The following is a 19,304-nucleotide window of genomic DNA, read 5'->3' on the forward strand; positions in this document are numbered from 1 at the left end:
CACCAGAAAATGGCTTTTACAACGCCCCAATTACAGCGGTTGAGTTCGCAGCCGTTGTAAAAACAGAAACACGAAGCGCATTATAGGCTTTTACAACGGTTGATATATAAACCGCTATAAAATCCATTACTATTAACAGCGGTTAATTTTTGTAGCCGCTGTAAAGACGGAAACACGGAGCGGATTATAGGCTTTTACAGAGGTCGATATATGAACCACTGTAAATGCCATTACTATTAACAGCGGTTATGTTTTGTTCCACTATTTATAGCGTTTATGATCAAACCGCTATAAAGATTTAGTGAAAAATTAATTATAGATTTAAAAATTGTTCCACAAGAGATTCGAACCCAGATACCTTAAGCTATTTCAAAATTACTTACGTTAGATTTATGTATTGTGTTCGATTTAGTGTTATTTATTTATTGGTTTGGTAAGATTGCAGAACACTCACTTAACCCAAAACCCTTATTTTTGTTCCACTACGTCTCGATCTGCTACCTCAATCTCTCAACCGCTGTGCTCCTTCTCCCAACCGCTGCAGCCCATCGTGCCGCCACCGTCCCCTGCTGCGCCGCTCTCCCTCCCACGCTCTATCCCACTCTCCACACTCCATCGACCTGCCGTCGAAGCTCCGATCTGTTCTCGTCCCTCTCTCGTTTCCCTGTCCTTCCCTCCCACTCTTCATCGACCTGTCCCTCTCTCCCACCAGCGAAGAATTCTGAGACGGAGCGAGCTGCAAAGGAAGCTTCATGGAGAAAGGAGGATGCCGCAATTGCGGCTGAGCAAGCGGCAGTGGAACGCATGTTGACGGAGAAGTGAGAGAAGAACGAAACAGAAATCGCCGCCCTCTTCCAGCAGCTGCTGAAGGGTTCATCAAGGGAGGAAGAAGGATTACTTTTTTGTTCTGCCCCAAATAGTTGATTTAGGCTTCGACAGGGCAAAGCCTCCACGGAAACCACCGAATTCATTTCTGTGCAAGTCGTTGTTCTTTGTTAGTCGTTCTTCGTCGCTAGGGTTCTCCGTCACGCTCTCTCTGCCGTGTCGTTACCATCCTTCATCGATTGTTGAGTCATTTTAGGTATGCATCTTCTTGCTCTATCTCTATATCTTACACTTACATGTTTTGTTTCTTTATATGTTTATCTGCAGTTTTGTCATTTTAGCGTGCACTACTTACCTCACTATTAATGTTTGAAATACTGAACCGTAAGATTGCATAGAGAAGTATGAGTTTTGGGTTTAGTCTTTAATTGGTGTTTGCAGTTCGTGTCTATAAATATAACTAAGCTTCAGCAATTCAGAAATGGAACAGATGAAGGAGAGATTTGTTAAATTGCTATTGGGGGAGGATATGTCTAGTGGAGGAAAGGGTGTTTCATCATCTCTGGCACTGTCAAATGCATTCCCAAACCTTGCTGGTATGTTGATTTCTGCTTGAATCATGATGGATAAACATTATGATGTTACTTCCATTTTCATGAGCTCTTGATAGAAGAAATGTTTCAAATAGCTCTTGTCAGTTTCTCATTGTTTTCTTGCTGAGAATCCAGTTGCTGTTTTTTGTGAACAAAAGTGCCTAGAGCTGATGCTTCCCGAGAGGAAAGCCAGATGGAGAAAGGAAATCGATTGGCTTCTATCAGTGACAGATTATGTTGTTGAGATGGTTCATACTCAACAAAAATCAAAAGATGGATCCAGCATGGAGGTAACCCTCCTCACTCACCCTACTTTTCTAATGTTCCTTATTGTCCCTATGATAGTTGCTATATGATTGATCATCATCTTTGAATGAATAGATTAAGACTACGCGACAACAAACGGATCTCCATATGAATATCCCTGCCTTAAGAAAGCTTGACAACATGCTTATTGTAAGATCACTAACCAAAATGATCATTATTTTTCTATAGATATGTCTCAATTGGTTGTTAGCTCTTAAAACAAATTGTTGATGATGAGCAGGATTGTCTAGATAACTTCAGAGACCAGAATGAGTTCTACTATGTATCAAAAGATGCAGATAAAGATAGTTCAAAGAGAAAAAATGATGACAAGTGGTGGTTACCTACACCTAAGGTTCTTGTAGAGGGTTTATCTGATGCGGTGAGAAGGTTTCTGCAGTATCAAAAAGATTTTATGAATCAAGTACTTAAAGCAGCGATGGCCATAAATGCACAAACTCTATTGGAGATGGAGATCCCTGAAAGCTATATTGACCCCCTACCCAAAGTAAGTAAAAAAGAACTAGTATCTACACAGAAGTTTTCTTGATTTCATATATTTTCACATTATATCACATTTTGACATGTTTCAAATTTCAGAACTCTGTTTATATACAGCAGAGTTGTGTGTTGCCAAGCAGTGTTTAGTTTCTACAAACTACATATTTGTCTTCTGTTGTTCTAGCACCTGCCTTCTTCAAACTCTCATGAAGGTGTTTCCCTTTCTCTTCTAATCAAATATTCTTATTTATTTAGAATGCTAAATGTGATTTGTTCTAACGTCCCTCACTCCCTTTCCTGCTTGCCTGGGCTTGTACTCATTTGTTTGAGTCTCAAAGGCCTCACGACTTGTTTTTTATTTTCCTTGATTCAGAGTAAAAATTGAACAACAAAATAATTGAAATGAATGGAGCGGAGGTGCCGAAGCTACGAGCCAATATCAAGAAGCTGCAACTGCAGAATTGTACATGATGAATTGGGTGTGATGATATTGATAGTGGTTGTGTTTGTGGTTAATTTTCCAGGAGCTTAACTTGGGGAGGAAAAGGGTTAGTTGAGTTCATTCCTTTACACTTTGCAGCATGTCTAGTTACTTGTTTTTGAACAAGCATTTGTTTTGTAAACTTTATGGTTACTTGTGTTTCAGATAAAATCACTTCAGCATGAACTTTTGTGGAGGAAAGGGAAGGATTTGAGTGTCCAAATGAGGGAGCTGTTGTGAAATGTGATTTCTCATTACACCTTGAATGATGATTTTTCATTTGTTAATGGAGATAGTGTACAACTTCTGATTTTTTTTCAACCTCATTTTTATCTTTGCAATGAAACTAGTTGGGAAGGTTAGCTAGTGGTTCCTCCTAACTCCACTGTAATTATGAGCTTGAGCTAGTGCCATTTGAGAAGGTAAGTTAGTAATTGGATATGTGAAACAATTTGTTGCTCATTTGCATTTCATTGGTGAATCCCTTCAACCATGATTTGCAGTAATGTTTAATGGAAGCTGAAAAGAACTACATGCTAGGATTGGACTTTAATATTTGTTACTTTCTTTGTACTAGATAGTTGAGAATTACAACTATCTGCATGCTAAAATTGTCAAATTCCTTTGATTTTCTTCTAGGATATGGAAAATGGAGGATGCTATAGATGGTGGTGCACCTTTGGATTATGCTTCAAAACATGTTAGCTCTGAAACAGTGTCGAGTTAGAGTTGGCTTCATATGAGGTTTTCTGTAGTAGTGTACCTTAGATACATGAAAATTGTAGTGCTTTTGTAGTAGAAAGACATTGTTTGCAGAACTGTTGCCCTGACAAATTACTCACGTGTCTCTGTTTTTTATTTTTTTTTGCCTTTACATTGTAAACTCTAGTCATTTTAATCTGTAAGTACAAGGTAATCTTTGTGATATTGTAGCTGCTAAGTACCTTTTGCCTTGTGATATAGCTGGTAGTCATTATATATATATATATTGGTTTTGATATGCAGAAGTTTCAATATGCTGTGTTTAGTAAATGATGATCTTTTGGTTGAATAGGTACCATTCATGGGCAACCAAAAAAAATAAAAATGGAGGACTCAATTACAGCGGTTGGTGTTAGGAAACCGCTGTAAAAGATTGCTCAAGTACAACGGTTATTCTGGAGTAACCGCTATTGTACGTATGTATTTACAGCGGTTTAAGTATAGGAACCGCTGTAATTAAGGAATCTTTTACAGCGGTTCGAACCGTTGTTAAGTCTTTTACAGTGGCGAGATCTACAGTGGTTCTGGACCGCTGAAAACCGCTGTAAAAGGCCTTTTTTAACCGCCATTTTCTGGTGTAGTGAAACAGAGAAAGTTAAGAGGCCCCGGATATGGTGATATCCGATTGCCTCTTCAATGCCGTCAACGAAGAGGGTTAAATCGTTGCATCTTGGTCCTCTGAAACACTGGGACGCGCCGCCTCTCTGGAACTCTAATTTCTCTGATTCCGTCTCCTCTCCGTCATCATCCAAGGTCAAGATCGGACTTCCCCAAATCTCTTATGACTTTGCTTCTTCTAACTCGTCACCATCCGCCTCTGAATCGCCTCCAGTTGCCGTCGAACCGCCACTAGCCGCCGTCGAACCGCCACCAACCGTCGTCAACCCGCCTCTAGCCGCCACAGTGGCTGCTCGGGTTGAGGAAACCCTAGCAGAGCAGCCTTTCATCATTCTGGTGGGGAAAAAGCTAATTTGATAACAAAATTACAATATAAACTCTTCTAAATCTCCAGCAGCCTTTTCAAATTAGCTTCTGAAACCAAAATTACAATATAAATTATAATAACTTGGGGCGTGTCCCGTCCTTAAGGGTTTATTCGCTCAAGATTTGATAATTCCCCAAAATACAATAAACTCTTCTAACTAATTCGCCATAACGCATAATTGTAGAAAAATGAACTTTAAATTATAAAGCCAAATAAAATAACAAAATACAACAATGATAAGTGAAAAATCCTTTGCAAATTTATCTGCTCTCTTTCTCATATTGCAGTGTTCAATCTCTACATCTTTTCACCCCCTAACAAAACCTGACAAAGCCCAAATATTTATAACCGCTAAAATAAAAATGTTTTGTTCATACCTCTTTTAGAGGTGAAAATAGATGGAGAGAGAAGAGAGATAAGAAGAGAAAACATGCATGAGATATGATATGAAAGGAGATCAAGAGAAAGACACAAAATTGAATGAAAATAAAGTGAAAAAATAATAAGGTGTGAATAAATCAATACTGCACCCAAAACAACCTTTTAAATGTTCGCATAATCAAAAATATTTTAACGTTAACCATTGAGAAAGTCTTTCAAAATTTATAGCTATAATGTTAAAAGATCCTATGAAAAACCCTTTTAAGAAGTTGATCATTGTATTCCTTCTTTGAGGATGTAACTCAAGCATTCCTTGGAGCGAGGTTCAATTCTCTGACAATACTAGGTATAGTCTCCTTGACGAGGGAGATCCGTTGGTTATGGTTTGGGAGGCAGACCACTCCTTCTGACGCATGACTTATACTGGTTGGGTGATCGAGGTTCGGACGAACGCTGCTAGAGTGCTGATCAATTATTGTGTGCCTTAACGGAGGTCACTGCATTGGCCTCTACCCTTGTACGCTATTCTCGAGGACGTGGACGCCTTGACTTCGGGCACACAACGAAGCCAGAGTCCTCAACAACTGTTGTGGAGCCAACGATATTGATAGTACCGACGCCAGTGAAAACAGAACCACCACTCATCCCTCTCCTTTATATATGGGAGTTATGCACGCATAGTACTAAAGATATTTAAAAAAATAAAAATAGTTATCTGCAATTTTATGTTTTAAAAAAGTAATCAATATCAATATCATCAATATCAATATCAATATCAATCAATATATATTAGAAAAGAAGAACTTTCATTGTGACGTGTCAGCACCAGATTAATTCTTAGTGACGTGTCAGCACCAGATTAATTCTCATAAAAATTATTCCACGTGTCAATTTGTTAGAGGATATAATTTTCAATTGATATATGTTTTAATTTTATATATTCTAACCTAATTAATTGATATTATTTTAGAAGATATAATCTTCAATTGATATATGTTTTAATTTTATATATTCTAAAATAATTGATTGATATTATTTTAAAAGATAAGATTTGGTCTTTTAATTTATTTTAAATTTATTTTTAGAATATATTGATAAATTTTTATTGAATTTTCGAATTTTTTATTAATTCGGGATTTTATGAGTTTTTTTGTGATTTGCTAGATTTTGTTAGCTTTTATCTATCTTTATTTAATACCATTTTTAATATTATATTTGATTGGGATTTAGGTTGTTTATTTCTTAATTTTATTTTAATTTATCTTATTATTTATTTTAAATCCAGAAAATACTTTATTTTATTTTAGATTTACTTTTAGAGTAGATTAATTAAATTTTTTAAATTTTCGGATTTTTAATTAATTCAGGATTTTATGAGTTTTTATTGTGATTTGTTAGACTTGGTAGTTTTTATCTATCTTTATTTAGTACCTTTTTAAATTTTAGATTTGATTAGAATTTAGGTTGTTTATTTCTTAATTTTACTTCTAGGAAATATTTTATTTTATTTTACATTTATTTATAGAGTATAATAATTAATTTTTATTGAATTTTTGGATTTTTAATTAATGCAGGATTTTATGAGTTTTTATTGTGATTTGCTAGATTTTGATAGTTTTTATCTATCCTTATTTATTATTTATTTAATTTTAATTTCATGAAATATTTTATTTTATTTTTGAGTTACATTTAGAGTATAAATGAATTTTTATGGTATTTTTATTGAATTTTCATATTTTTATTTAATTCAGGATTTTATGAGTTTTTTATTGTAATTTGCTAGATTTTGGTAGTTTTTATCTATCTTTATTTAGTACCTTTTTAAAGTTTAGATTTGATTAGGATTTAGGTTGTTTATTTCTTGATTTTATCTTAATTTATCTTATTATTTATTTAATGCTAATTCTAAGAAAAGGGAGTTGATTTGGTGCTGAGGGTCCACAAAGCTACCATGGACACGCAGAGATTTGATAGCTGTTATTTCTACCTCTGCCACATGTCGCGATCAGGACATAGGTATGCCGTAAGATGATGTTACGTGAAGAAGAGTTTATCATGTTGTGATTGATGGTTTGTGTCATTTCAGTTTATCCTTTGTTCGTAATTCAATCCTGGATTCTTAAATTTCACATATTTAGTGTGTTTTGATCCAAAAGTTTACAAATTTTTGCATAGACCCTTTAACGAATCATTGTTGAAGATGTAATGTTTTGATTCTGATGTAATGTTTTTTCTATTGTTCTTCTTCCGCTTTTGTATTTTTTTAAACCAGATTTTAGTATAGTTTGTAGAAATTCATGCGTGTGAAGTCATTCTAAACCAGATTTTGGTATAATTTATAGAAATTTAAGAAACTTAGGATAGCCTGAATTTATATTCATTTCTCAAATTTTGCACGTTTTTATTCATTATGTTTGAGCTGTGTGTATAAGCATACTATTTGCACTGTATGTGAATGATGCACAACTTACTAATTTTTTTTTTAATGATGCACATGTTAGTCAAATTGATGAAAGCATATGAAGACCTCACATTTAATCTTCATGAGTATGTTTAGCCCATTCTTAAGGTTGGTTCATGTTTTCCTCAAACTCATGTTTTAGTATGCCAATTGGGTGACTTATCTTACTTTACTCTATATATTTCCTTAAGTTCAATTTAAATTGATTGTTAGTATAAGTTTATTGGTGAAGTAACCACAATTATTTTGGGTGGGAGAATTATTTTGTTTTTTCCTCACATATATAGATAATTTGCTGGGGTGCGCACATATGGGGCAATACACCATTTTTTGTTTCTATTGACTGAAATGTTCCTTTGATTTTTTGTTTCACAGGGGTTCCACCCCAAGATTCACAAATACACTAAATACAATTCTTTCACCACAGTCCTTTCAAATTGGTGACGGAGGGTATTTTGTTCTTCAAGACTTCATTTTGGGTTTCTGTTTCAATCATCTTCATGAATTGATTTTGTTCTTCAACTAATTGTAAGATGTCATATGCTTCAAGGATTCCTGCTTTTCTCTTCTTAATCAAAAGCAAAAGGATTGAGGAAAATAAAATCTTCTAGGGTGCAGAATATTTACTAATTGGAAAAAAAAAATAACACGTGTCATTCTCAGATTAATTCTCATAAAAAAATACATTTTAAAATTTTAGATTTGATTAGGATTTATGTTGTTTATTTCTTGATTTTATCTTAATTTATTTTTGATTTATTTTTAGAGTAAAAAAATACATTTTTAAATTTTAGATTTGATTATGATTTAGGTGGCTTATTTCTTGATTTTATCTTTATTTATTTATTATTTATTTTTAGAGTATTAATTAATACATCCCAAACTTTTTTTTAAAAAGAGTGAGTTTGAAAGCTATAGCTTAAGTTAATTTGTTAATATATTCCCAAATAATAATAATAATAATAATAATAATAATAATAATAATAATAATAATAATAACATGTGTGTGCGGATATGAGCCGGTTGGGTACTATAGTGCCCATACCCGCACCCATACCCTCTATTTTTTGCGGGTAATTATCTATACTCAACCTCATACCAATTTAGCGGTTTTTTACCCTACCCATAGTGGGTATTTTTTGCGGGTACCCTATGATTTTGAGACCCATTGTCATCCATAGATTTAGATTTTGGCAAAGATAGATAGCTTCCTGTAAAGACATTGAATTGTCTAAAGGTGGAGAGCTTCGAGTTGCTACCCACGTGAGTATGAAGACGGATACATGTAATTTTTAAAAACGCGGGTATGGAGATGGTACTATAGTACCTACCCATTGTCATCCCTACTTAGTTGGAATAAACACAATAATGTTATATTTTATGATCTATCTTACACAATCATGATTTGTGCTACTATCACATTAATTTTTTTTAAGATTAATATGTTGATAATTCCTTATATCTATGATTTGTGTTATCGTCTTCATATTTACGAAGAATGTGAAACGAGTTCCTCTTAGTCTCAATCGGGCTTAGAGAGAAGTCTTTATGTCCACTTTACTCATCAATTCTGACTTTTCTATTTCATTCGTTATTTAATATATTTTTAATAATCAAAGTATTAATTAATGTATCAAATACAATAGACATATTTCCCGTGCAACGCGCGGGTAAAAAACACTAGTTAAATATTAAATTAAGTGAAATATTATTATTGTAACCCTCGCAAATTCACTACCCGTAAAATAATAATTGGCTCATATATTAATTATATGCTACTTTTTTTTTGACAGATAATTATATGCTACTTTCATCTATGATAAATATTTTAATGTATAATATATATACTTCCCTAGTTTAAAAAAAAAATCTCCGGGCCTCCAGCAAATAAGAGATTAAAAATATCACAATAACATGGTTTTGCCATTATTTTGTCGAACAAAAACACGTGAAGACAATTATCTATTATCTATCATATGCCTAAAATCCATTGAACCTTCGTAGCAAGAACCTTAAAATAATATACCAAGGCAATAACGTATACCACGTTGTATCAGGTCAATTTTCGAATAGAACGACTATATAAATACATGCCTCTTTGCTTTGTACAAACATCAAATCTCATAATTCCAAAAGAGAAACCCCATCATCAACTTTTTGCAACCAAAACATGTCATCCACCACCATGGATTCAGATCAGTTTGCATCTCTAGAACATATTCAACAATACCTCTTTCTTGACAACGATTCAAGCCCTATGACCTCACCTCAAGCTATTGAAAGCCCTAGTTCTGATCCAAATGCGCTCTCTTTCGACAAGCCCGATGCGGCAGAGCGTGAGCCTAACGCGCCTCCGGCATGGAGGCACTACAGAGGCGTGAGGCGCAGGCCGTGGGGTAAGTTTGCGGCAGAGACCAGAGATCCAAAGAAGAACGGTGCTAGGGTTTGGCTTGGAACTTATGTGACTGAGGAGGAAGCAGCTATAGCTTACGATAAAGCTGCTTTCAAGATGCGTGGCCGGAAGGCCAAGCTGAACTTCCCCCACCTCATCTGCTCTTCTGAGCCGGTGAGGGAGGTGGTTGTGAAGCGGTGCTCACCAGAGCCAACAGAGCTTTCTCCACCGGTGTCACCTTTATCGGAGGATAGTTGTGAGTCACAAGGGTCAAAGAAGAGAAGGACCATGGTTGATCTGCTAAATAAGTTAGCCAAGAATAGAGGTCAAGTCAAGGCATTTGAAATGGCCTCGCAGGAAAATGTTGTTGAACAATGGGTGAACGAGTTGAGTGATTGTAGTGTTTTTTAGTTTTTTTTTTTTTAGTTTTTTTTGTTTGTGCAGTTCCTCATGAGGCTGTAGGTTTTTGCTGTGAGTGATGAACTTAGTTCCTCATAAGCTTGAAATGATTTTTGCATGACCCTGGCTGAGTGGATCATGTTTGCTATGAAATGTCCAAGCATAAATAAAACTATGACAATGTTGTAATTTTTCGAATGGCTAGAACATTTGTATCTGAGTACTGACTACTGATGTGTTATTAGTTGAAAAATAGGACATTTAGGGTGTAATTTTTTTTTCTCGTGGTTCAAACTTGATCCAAAGACCATATATCCATAATCCATTCTTACATAAAATGTTCGGATGATGAATGTAAATATACTCCCATATACTATTATCAAATTGATGCCAAGAGTATTAATTGCAAGAAGTGTACTGGTACACCAGGGCATGTGTTAGACATTAGGCAAAGCCAAGATTTTAATCCAAAACATGAAATTTAACCGTCACTTTATGTGAAAAGTTATTTCCTATCTGCATTCCTATTCCTATGTGCATAAATGAATAAACCTTATCCTAAACGCATTGAAGAGTTTTAAAGATTTTGATGGAAGAAATGGATATCAAGTTGGAAATATCAGATTTAGCTACAAACTTCAATGATTTTTTTTGGTAAGTGGCAAAAATACAAATTTTGATGATAAGTTTTTTTTTTGGATAAGTTGGAGTAATATAAGTTTTACTAACCATTATTACAAGTTAGACCCGATAATTAATTACATGCCATGTATTGGTGCACTAACTACATATCTTAATTGCGTGCCTTTCACAAAGGCTACATATAAACCTGATGTTAGTGCCTAGTGGAACGAGGAGATCTAGAACTACATCGAAGTTGATATTCATGATATACGAATCCTTTTATTTTACTTTTTGTTTGTTTGGAAGTTAGTAAAAAATATTGCTTTGAACTTTGTTCTTTTGAAATTCATTTCAATAAAAAATAATGATGAATTTACACGCATTCTGCCCATACCCGGCCCACATGAGAGCGATATATATGAATAGACAGAGAAAAATAAAAAATATAATTAATAATGTGTGATATAAAAAAAATATATAAGAATAAAAAATATATGTAAAATTTTTCCCGAAAAACTAGTTATTGGATGAAATATCATAAAAACATCCTCTCAAGTTTTCTTTTAGATAAGCAATGATAGTATTAAAGGGCACAAGGGGTGTCACCCTATTACAATGAAATGAAACAAGAGAAGAAATACAGAGAGGGGACTATTAGAAATTGGGTAGGCCTAACTCAACCCAAAAGCTAGCTCAAGAGTTGAGGTTTGCACTACCCTTATAAAGACTATCTATGCTCTATCTCTAGCCAATGTGAGACTTCTAACACACCCCCTCACGTCCAGGACTGAACAACCTGGAACGTGGGATCAACAACAACGGGTGCCCCGAATATGGGAAGTCTCCACAACAAACAACAAATGGATCTAGGATAGGCTCTGATACCATATTAGAAATTAGGAGGTCTATACTCAACCCAAAAGCTAGCTCAAGAGTTGAGGTTTGCACTACCCTTATAAAGGCTATCTATGCTCTATCTCTAGCCAATGTGAGACTTCTAACCGAGACAAGAAGAAAGAAGCAAAGATGACATAAAGGGGAGAAAAGAAGATACAGGGGACTATAAATGACAGGGTGCATTAAAGGCACACAGCAAAGTTAAGTGACTTTCCAACACAGTGCCAATTTCCCGCCGCCTGCATAAAGTAGAGGCAGCCTTCGAATAATAGCCATTTCACCCAGTCATAGAGCACCATCCTTAATCAGAGGAACCCAAAACCAGTCCTATTAATCCTCCTCAAGTAATAAAGAATTTACAGTATTTTACAATGAGCCCGTTAGAGCCCTCAAAGGGCAATTTTCCTACTACATCCCAACAATATAGCTGACCCATTAGCTAAAGCAGTTTGCTTCCTAAGGGTGTGCATAACTTTTAGTAATACATGTGTAAAAACTAAAAAAAACCACCCCGAGAATTTAATGTGTGTGCACCGTCAATATAAACATGTTTCACACAGTCACCTAATTAAATTTCGTCACATCAATAAATATATTCTTGTTTTAATTAAAATTTTGGTAAAAGTTATTATTTTACCTATGTGGCATGTTGTGATTAATTGTCAGTACAAAAATTATTTTACACTAACAATGCATATGTATACATGTACCTTTTTCTTATAAAAGTGTTGATATACCCAATCCATTTCGCTTGATGTTTTTCTAAAAAATTTAGGCTATTTTGAAGAATATTTTACTATCAATAATGATTAATTAGATCAGATATTGTTTTTAATTCTACCCTAAACAATTTATTATATATTGTCTATCAAAGAATAATAAAATAAAGATACAACTCAACCATTAGAAGAGATAAATATACAATAAAAAATTGGCTATATTAATTATAAGTTTTTGTTGTTGTCGGATAACTTTGAATTAAACAAAGTGGGGGTGGGTTGATCAATAATAACGTAGAGCTGTTAAAATATTATTTATATAATAGTTTTATGCTTCCACGTGTATTCATCATGCAACCAGGGTGTTCTGTTTCCAAAGCCTGAGATTCGTGATGCTTAAACCATCATAGATTCATACATACATCTGATCGGATACGCGTAGATTACTCAACTAATGACATAAATAAACTCTCCATAATTTGAAATTGATTCCCTTTAAAGAAAAGTATAAAAACAAAAGTGCTGTTGGAAAGTATATATATAATATGATTAATATCATTATCAAATTCAGAACAATAATAAAATAGAAGCATGTGAAAATAACCCTTCCAATATTATATTGAAGATTGAATTCTTCTAGATGGGCTCAGCGTCTTTATTCCAATAAATTATGAGAGCCATGCGCAGCAAAATCTGCATAATGAGATTTGATTCCTTTTGTTATTGAGGGGATTAATGCAATGCTAAGTTTTGCTGTATCAGGTAAGTTGGATCTAATACTTCTTAATTTCGCTAAAGACATACAATAATTGATGGAAAAATTCAGGATATATAATTTTTGATTTAAATTATATGTACCGCAGTGTAAAGAGTTTTGCACATTCATTTAATTTATATCGCTTAATTTTTCATTTTAACAAGAGGACCTTTCAAAAAAAAAAATTAACAAGAGGAGAACCCACAATATGGAAGGAGTTAAAAGTTGTTATTTGCATGATTATATGGAAGTCTCAGAAAAATGAAACGATAGTAAAAGGGGTGTAATGCATCTTTTAATTATTTGATTCCAAAAAAGGAAAGGAGGATTGAAGATAGCTAGGGTGTATTCTTAAGATTTTGACAAGCTGGAACCATATGTATGTGAAAATAGTTATTAATTTAGCTATTATTCCTAACAATGTCCCACTTAAGAAGACATAATAATTAGCTAAAACTAAGAAGATAAAAAACTTTTAAGAGAAGGCCTATCTGAAAAGAATGATCGACCCGCCACCTGGCGGGTGCTGGAGAACATATGAGTTGGGTAGGGGGAGGTCCAGGGATCGACTCCTGGCGGGTGCAATTTATCTTTCCAATGTACCAAAAAGAAAAGAAAAGAATAATCATCTCTACTTAATATTAATTTTGGAGCTGAGGTTGAGGACCCTACATGCATGTTCGGTTTATGTTTTAAAATTTGGAGAGAACATTTGACGCCCATCGTGGTGGTCGTGTAAAAAGTTACTGACCACTTACCTAAAGACCCCACAAGTACCTTAGTTATGGTCGTAACCTGAGACCATGAGACTCTGAATGTTTTACAAGCCACGATGAACTAATTGAAGGAGAAAAAGAAAGCGCTAAAACTTCAACTGGACTCGATTTCTTTAGAAAGAGAAAAAACCAAAATCCCCACCTCATAGGTGTTACAGGAGGATTCACAACCCTTCTCCGACGATGCTCTAGCTGAGTTAATTGCTGAATATATAAGAATATCCAATTTAAAATGTACGATTAATTCACTTATCCAGAAGAACACTCGGCGACCTTCAAACCCCAAATGATTGTATGAAATGTAAACTCTTCCCCAACTCTCTCTCACAAACCTCCCATCCAACCAACGCTAAACTTTGGAGATTTCTCGAACAAACTCCTGGACTAGTTCTTAATTTGGCAAAAGAATATACCTTACTAGCTCATAAAAATGTCTTCCTTATATCTTGCAAATTCAATTCCAATGAAGTATTTCAATGGCCAAGTTCCTTGATTTCAAATTTAATTTTGGCAAGTTTCTCTTTCAAACTTTTGAGCTCAAAGCTATATTATCATCACCTGTCCAAATAATGTCATCAAACATATAAATTTAAGACAACAAGATTATTATTTGTTGAATGTTTATAGAATAACCTGTGATAAACTTACCTTGGGTTATAATTAACCAAGTCCTTTTACCATGGTTCCAAACAGTTAAAACCATGCTCTGAAATATTTTTTCAAACCATATAGTAGTTTTTAGTCTGAATATCCTAAGATATTTGCAATTTTATAGGTAGATGCTTGGTGATTTGGAAAGCGTTTCAGTATGAAATATACTTGGAAGTTGGAAGTTATATGGTTTGTGTTGGTTTTTTTTTATTAGAATTTTTTGTGCACGGTATGGTTCTTTTCTCGACAAATATGAGCAAATCAATATAACAAATATAAGTTTCAGTGTTGCCTAGAATTACTTGTGGTATTTCTGCTTGTCTTCCTTTTTCAATTTATGATTGGTTTGATGTATAGATGATGAACGTAACTGGTATTTGATCCTTTTCGAATATTTCTGAGTATAAACTTGAAGCTCCTCTTTTGGATGTGGTATTTCTTTCCCTGTTTGGGCTTCACCTAATTCTGGAATAAGGTTGTTTCCCCCTTATCATTTTCAATGCTCGTTTCCTCATGCTCGTTTGTTGTCTAATCAATTGAATTCATAACTTAAATTTGCAAAACAGGGTTAGACATTTGATGAAAATATTATCTTCATTCACTTTTTCCCTTGAAGGGATTTTTTTTTTCAAAAAATGGTTGATGTTCCATTTTTTTTTTTGGGTAAGCTAATATTGAATTAGAAGAAGCACTAGGAGTACTTCAATCCAAAAGACAAGATTCTACACTAAAGAAAGAGGAAAAAACTACAGCAAGAAGATACAGGAAAAAAAAACAGAACAGCCAACCCAACACTTAACTAAAATCAGCACGAGGGAGAGTAAGCAAAAACTACCAGCCAACCTCACTATACTAAGCATGGTTGATGTTCCATGAATGTATCGTCCACGCTAACACAAAACTTACTTGTGCTAGGATTAAAAGTTTATAACACTTTTGTTTCGGAAAGTAACCAATGAAAATGCATTTTACTGCCCTTAGATCAAGTTTAGACATGCATAGACGTAAAGGGTGTATCCATAAAAATAGTGCAACCAAACACTTTGGAAGGCAAATGAGAAGGTGCTTGTTGTGATACCTGACTCAATTCAAAACGTGGTACCCAAAATGAGTTAAATTAGTTGTAAAAACTTATATATTCGTTAAAAATTCGACTTTATTATATCATAGTAATGTAGTATTTCATTCTCAGATACATGAATTTTGTTTGTTGTGTTTTTTTAACCTTTATTCTTCTGTTAAATATGGTAATTTGACGCGCATCGCCACCATCATCGTTCGTCTTCAGTACTCGTCTATTTTTCATTAAAAAATAAATTTTTTAGAATGAAATTAATTCAAAAGTAAAATAAAATTTGAAAATGTAAAATTTAAGTTGAACAACATAGTAATAATTTATTAAATAATTTAATGTGGGTATCACACCCAAAAAAATTTATGGATAGCACAGAATTTGCCATATCGGAATGAAATCGACATGTTGGAAAAAATGTATTGAAAGTGGTAGTGTTGTGAACCTGCAAACAAGTAAGACAAATAGAAAGATATAAAATCAGAATAAGAAAAGCCTCCACATTGAAAACCGTTGGATCATCTACCCATGGTTTTGTACATATTATGTTAATTATCTACGTGTTGAACTAAGATTATTAACGCTACGATTCTCGACACCGGTGCCGGAAAGATGGTTTCTCGACAGACGGGACCATGGTGAGGCCTGAGACTAGTCAGGTAACATTCCCCAAAGTCAAGGGAGTAAGGAAAAATTCGACAAACTCAGCGAAGGAAGCAGTTACCGAGTGATGGGTAGTTATCAGCACGTGCGTGTACCCACGATGCCACTAATGGCGACGGTTACCCACGACTCAAGACCGCCCACGTTGCAATTAGACGATTAAAATCACGTGCTCAAAACCTCCGGCTGAACGTGGGGCAAGGCGCCAAAATTCAAACCCACGAAGCCCGCGTACACTGAAGAACAACCGCTAAGAACGTGGAGGAAGAGAGAACACTATAAATAGGAGAAGCATCATCAGAAAAGGGGTTCCAACTCAACTCTGAAAAATTCACTAAAAGGCTCTCATGTCCGCATCAATGAGACTCAAAGAGCAAGACGTGATGATGGAGGAGTACGTTGCAGGACCAACTGTTTATTTTTCTTGCATTTAAGCCTGTTGTTTTACTTGTTTGTTTCCCTGTCGAGATTCACTTCTCTTGTGGATTTCTCTTTACTGTGTTACGTTATGATCTTCATGTAATTAACCTGTGTTTAATAAAGTCCAGTTCCTTTTGAATCGTTCATCTTCGTCGAAGAATATCAACTCACACACAATACTTTGACAAGACGTTTTCCCAAAAAGGGCCCCGATTTTAAACTTCCCTTTAGTCGAACTAAGAGGATATTTGTTTACTAAAAATCACCGTAAACACTACGTATCAACCATACTCTCATGTGTTTAATAAACCACCAAGTTCTATACCTAAACCACTTATCTAAGGATACTACTATACTGCCTACAAGTAATCGTCATGAGGCCTTGATTTCTTAGGTAAACCGGAGAAGTTGATATATCACCACTAAATCCTAGGCAAGACGAAAGCATACAAAAACTAATCCTAATAAACCTCTGTCAAGAGCGCACCAAGACTGATTCCCTATACCCAATCCTCTTTACTTTTTTCGTAGGATAATTCTCTTGGCATGAGTAAACTATCCGATTACCATCGTATTGAATTAAGCATGTAAAGAAAAAACACAATTATATGAGTTGAATTGAAAATAACATATATACAAAATGAGGTGGTAAAAAGTGAGGTGGTTCAAATCATATTCCATATTGCAATATCGAGATATGAGATTTAGCTACTCATAAATAATAAAGCATACATCATGTAATTCCTAGTACCTATCATATTACAAAAATAGAGAATAGACTTCACTACTTTAGCCTCTCTTTTTTCTTCTTCCCTAGAGCTTGTTCTGCACACTTACTTTTCTTAAACGTCTTTCTTCTGCAAGAATGTTATCTCCTCTTTTATGCCCACACCTTCTCTTAAATGGAAACAATTAGGTTAACACGAGGCTCTAGCTGCCCAGGATGGCACTGTCATGCCACTAGGGAGGCACGATCATGGTATTATTAATCTTCAGCCACGGACAAAGCTTGAGTATAGTATGAAACAATATAATTTTGGATCTTTAATCATGATGAGCTCGACTGTGTCTTTTGGACACCACAATCGTGTTTCTTCATCAACACGTTAATCTTTCATTTTATGCTCAATTTTGTTGGTGATTTTAGTATCATCAATGGATTTTAGTAGTAATGTGATTTATTGTAGGCCGATGCGATTATGCGTTAAGCTCGGAAACGAGTTAGGGTAGTGCGGAGTGCACACTTGTTGAGCCAACGTGTAATTGACCGCGATTAGATTGCGGAGTTCCAAGGGGCGGAGCCCCTGGCTGGGGTCCCGCTGTTTTATTAACCGTTTTTCGGTTTTTGAAACAAACTCCTTTATAAGGAGTCATTTGGCCTCAAATTTATATACAGAAAACAAAAACCGATATTTCTCTCTACATTCCTGATCTGTTCTCATTTGCCTGAAGCAGATTGTTCTTCAAGAATTATCCTAACAAGGATTTCGTGAACCCAGGCAAGAATAGGGTCGAAATACTTTGTTCGAAAAGTGTACGAACACGATTCTTCGAAGTTATCCAGGATTATCATACCCAAATTTCTAACAAACGAACAAAGTATTTACTGATAATCATGGCTGGAGGAAGTACTGGAGGAAGCACCGTCAAGGAGATGACTACTAATTTCGGAAAATTGGACAAGTTTCAAGGACAAGACTTCAGGCGTTGGCAGAAGAAGATGCATTTCATGTTGACAGCGTTGAAGGTGGTGTATGTCCTGTCTACACCAATTCCAGAACTTCTGGAGGATGACACGGTTGAAAATATAAGGCGCAGATCAAAGTGGGAGAACGACGACTACATATGCAGAGGGCACATTCTTAACAGTATGTCTGATCCCTTATTTGATGTTTATCAAAACGTGGAATCTGCAAAGAAATTGTGGGATTGTCTCGAATTCAAGTACATGGCAGAGGACTCATCTAGTAAAAAGTTTCTTGTCACCGATTTCAACGGTTACAAGATGGTTGAATCAAGGTCTGTCATGGAACAATTCAATGAACTCCTCCGAATCCTTGGACAGTTCACACAACACGGATTGAAGATGGATGAAACAATATCTGTCTCAAGTATCATAGACAAGTTGCCTCCTTCGTGGAAGGATTTCAAATACAATTTGAAGCATGGAAAAGACGACTTGTCTTTGATTCAACTTGGAAGTCACTTGCGCATAGAAGAATCTCTAAGGGCGTAGAAGGGTGACAAGGGAAAAGGAAAAGAAGTTGCTGGACCCTCGGTTAATATGATCGAAGAGGGTGGTAAGAACGATAACAATAGAAACAAAGGAAAGAAGCGTGCTTTCAAGAACAACAAAGGCAGTTTCGGTTCTAACAAGAAACCGAAACTAGAATGTTGGAAGTGTGGAAAAACAGGCCACTTCAAGGGGGATTGTCGTTCAGGCAAAAAGCACGACAACGCGACTGCAAGTGGTTCGGGAAAAGGGTCTAATGACCAAACCCAAAACCAAGGTCAGAAATCAATTTTTGATTTGAATAGTTTTATTAAACATTCGGTTTCACTAATTTCTGAAGCATTTTATGTGCAGGATGATCCTATCGCGTGGTGGATTGATTCTGGCGCCACAACACATGTTTGCA

At 35.1% G+C, this 19,304-nt stretch overlaps 3 protein-coding genes across 12 annotated transcripts; all 3 read left to right on the top strand.

Annotated features, from left to right (window-relative positions):
• Positions 1 to 458: 458 nt before the first annotated feature.
• LOC130728452 (rop guanine nucleotide exchange factor 12-like) lies at positions 459 to 3,633 on the top strand. Of its 10 annotated transcripts, none has more exons than XM_057579938.1 (9): positions 459 to 1,081; positions 1,267 to 1,421; positions 1,554 to 1,708; positions 1,800 to 1,874; positions 1,966 to 2,232; positions 2,325 to 2,773; positions 2,872 to 2,949; positions 3,057 to 3,128; positions 3,346 to 3,633. In XM_057579938.1, exons 2-6 carry the CDS (start codon positions 1,307 to 1,309, stop codon positions 2,370 to 2,372), a joined length of 660 nt encoding a protein of 219 aa, XP_057435921.1. In that variant the 5' UTR covers positions 459 to 1,081; positions 1,267 to 1,306; the 3' UTR covers positions 2,373 to 2,773; positions 2,872 to 2,949; positions 3,057 to 3,128; positions 3,346 to 3,633. The 10 variants fall into 10 exon arrangements, with proteins under 10 accessions (XP_057435921.1, XP_057435919.1, XP_057435917.1 ...); XM_057579936.1 differs by having other exon boundaries at positions 2,325 to 2,437; positions 2,564 to 2,773; positions 2,872 to 3,128; XM_057579934.1 differs by having other exon boundaries at positions 2,325 to 2,437; positions 2,599 to 2,773; positions 2,872 to 3,128.
• A 5,769-nt stretch (positions 3,634 to 9,402) lies between these two features.
• LOC130732334 (ethylene-responsive transcription factor 2-like) lies at positions 9,403 to 10,316 on the top strand. The gene has a single exon (XM_057584404.1). The coding sequence runs from the start codon at positions 9,466 to 9,468 to the stop codon at positions 10,096 to 10,098; it is 633 nt and encodes a 210-aa protein (XP_057440387.1). The 5' UTR covers positions 9,403 to 9,465; the 3' UTR covers positions 10,099 to 10,316.
• Positions 10,317 to 18,280: 7,964 nt separating this feature from the next.
• Positions 18,281 to 18,901, top strand: LOC130715083 (uncharacterized). The gene has a single exon (XM_057565097.1). It carries the CDS (start codon positions 18,281 to 18,283, stop codon positions 18,899 to 18,901), a length of 621 nt encoding a protein of 206 aa, XP_057421080.1.
• Positions 18,902 to 19,304: the final 403 nt, after the last annotated feature.

Source organism: Lotus japonicus, chromosome 1 (assembly GCF_012489685.1).
Source record: "Lotus japonicus ecotype B-129 chromosome 1, LjGifu_v1.2".
Taxonomy (NCBI): Eukaryota; Viridiplantae; Streptophyta; class Magnoliopsida; order Fabales; family Fabaceae; genus Lotus; species Lotus japonicus.

Bases quoted from the DNA above. Each gene is read 5' to 3' on its own strand.
- LOC130732334 (XM_057584404.1), top strand. From the start codon at position 9,466: ATGTCATCCACCACCATGGATTCAGATCAGTTTGCATCTCTAGAACAT.
- LOC130728452 (XM_057579933.1), top strand. From the start codon at position 1,307: ATGGAACAGATGAAGGAGAGATTTGTTAAATTGCTATTGGGGGAGGAT. The intron at 1,422-1,553 runs GTATGTTGATTT...CTGAGAATCCAG, and splicing joins TGCATTCCCAAACCTTGCTG to TTGCTGTTTTTTGTGAACAA. The intron at 2,233-2,324 runs GTAAGTAAAAAA...TTCAAATTTCAG, and splicing joins ATATTGACCCCCTACCCAAA to AACTCTGTTTATATACAGCA.
- LOC130715083 (XM_057565097.1), top strand. From the start codon at position 18,281: ATGGCTGGAGGAAGTACTGGAGGAAGCACCGTCAAGGAGATGACTACT.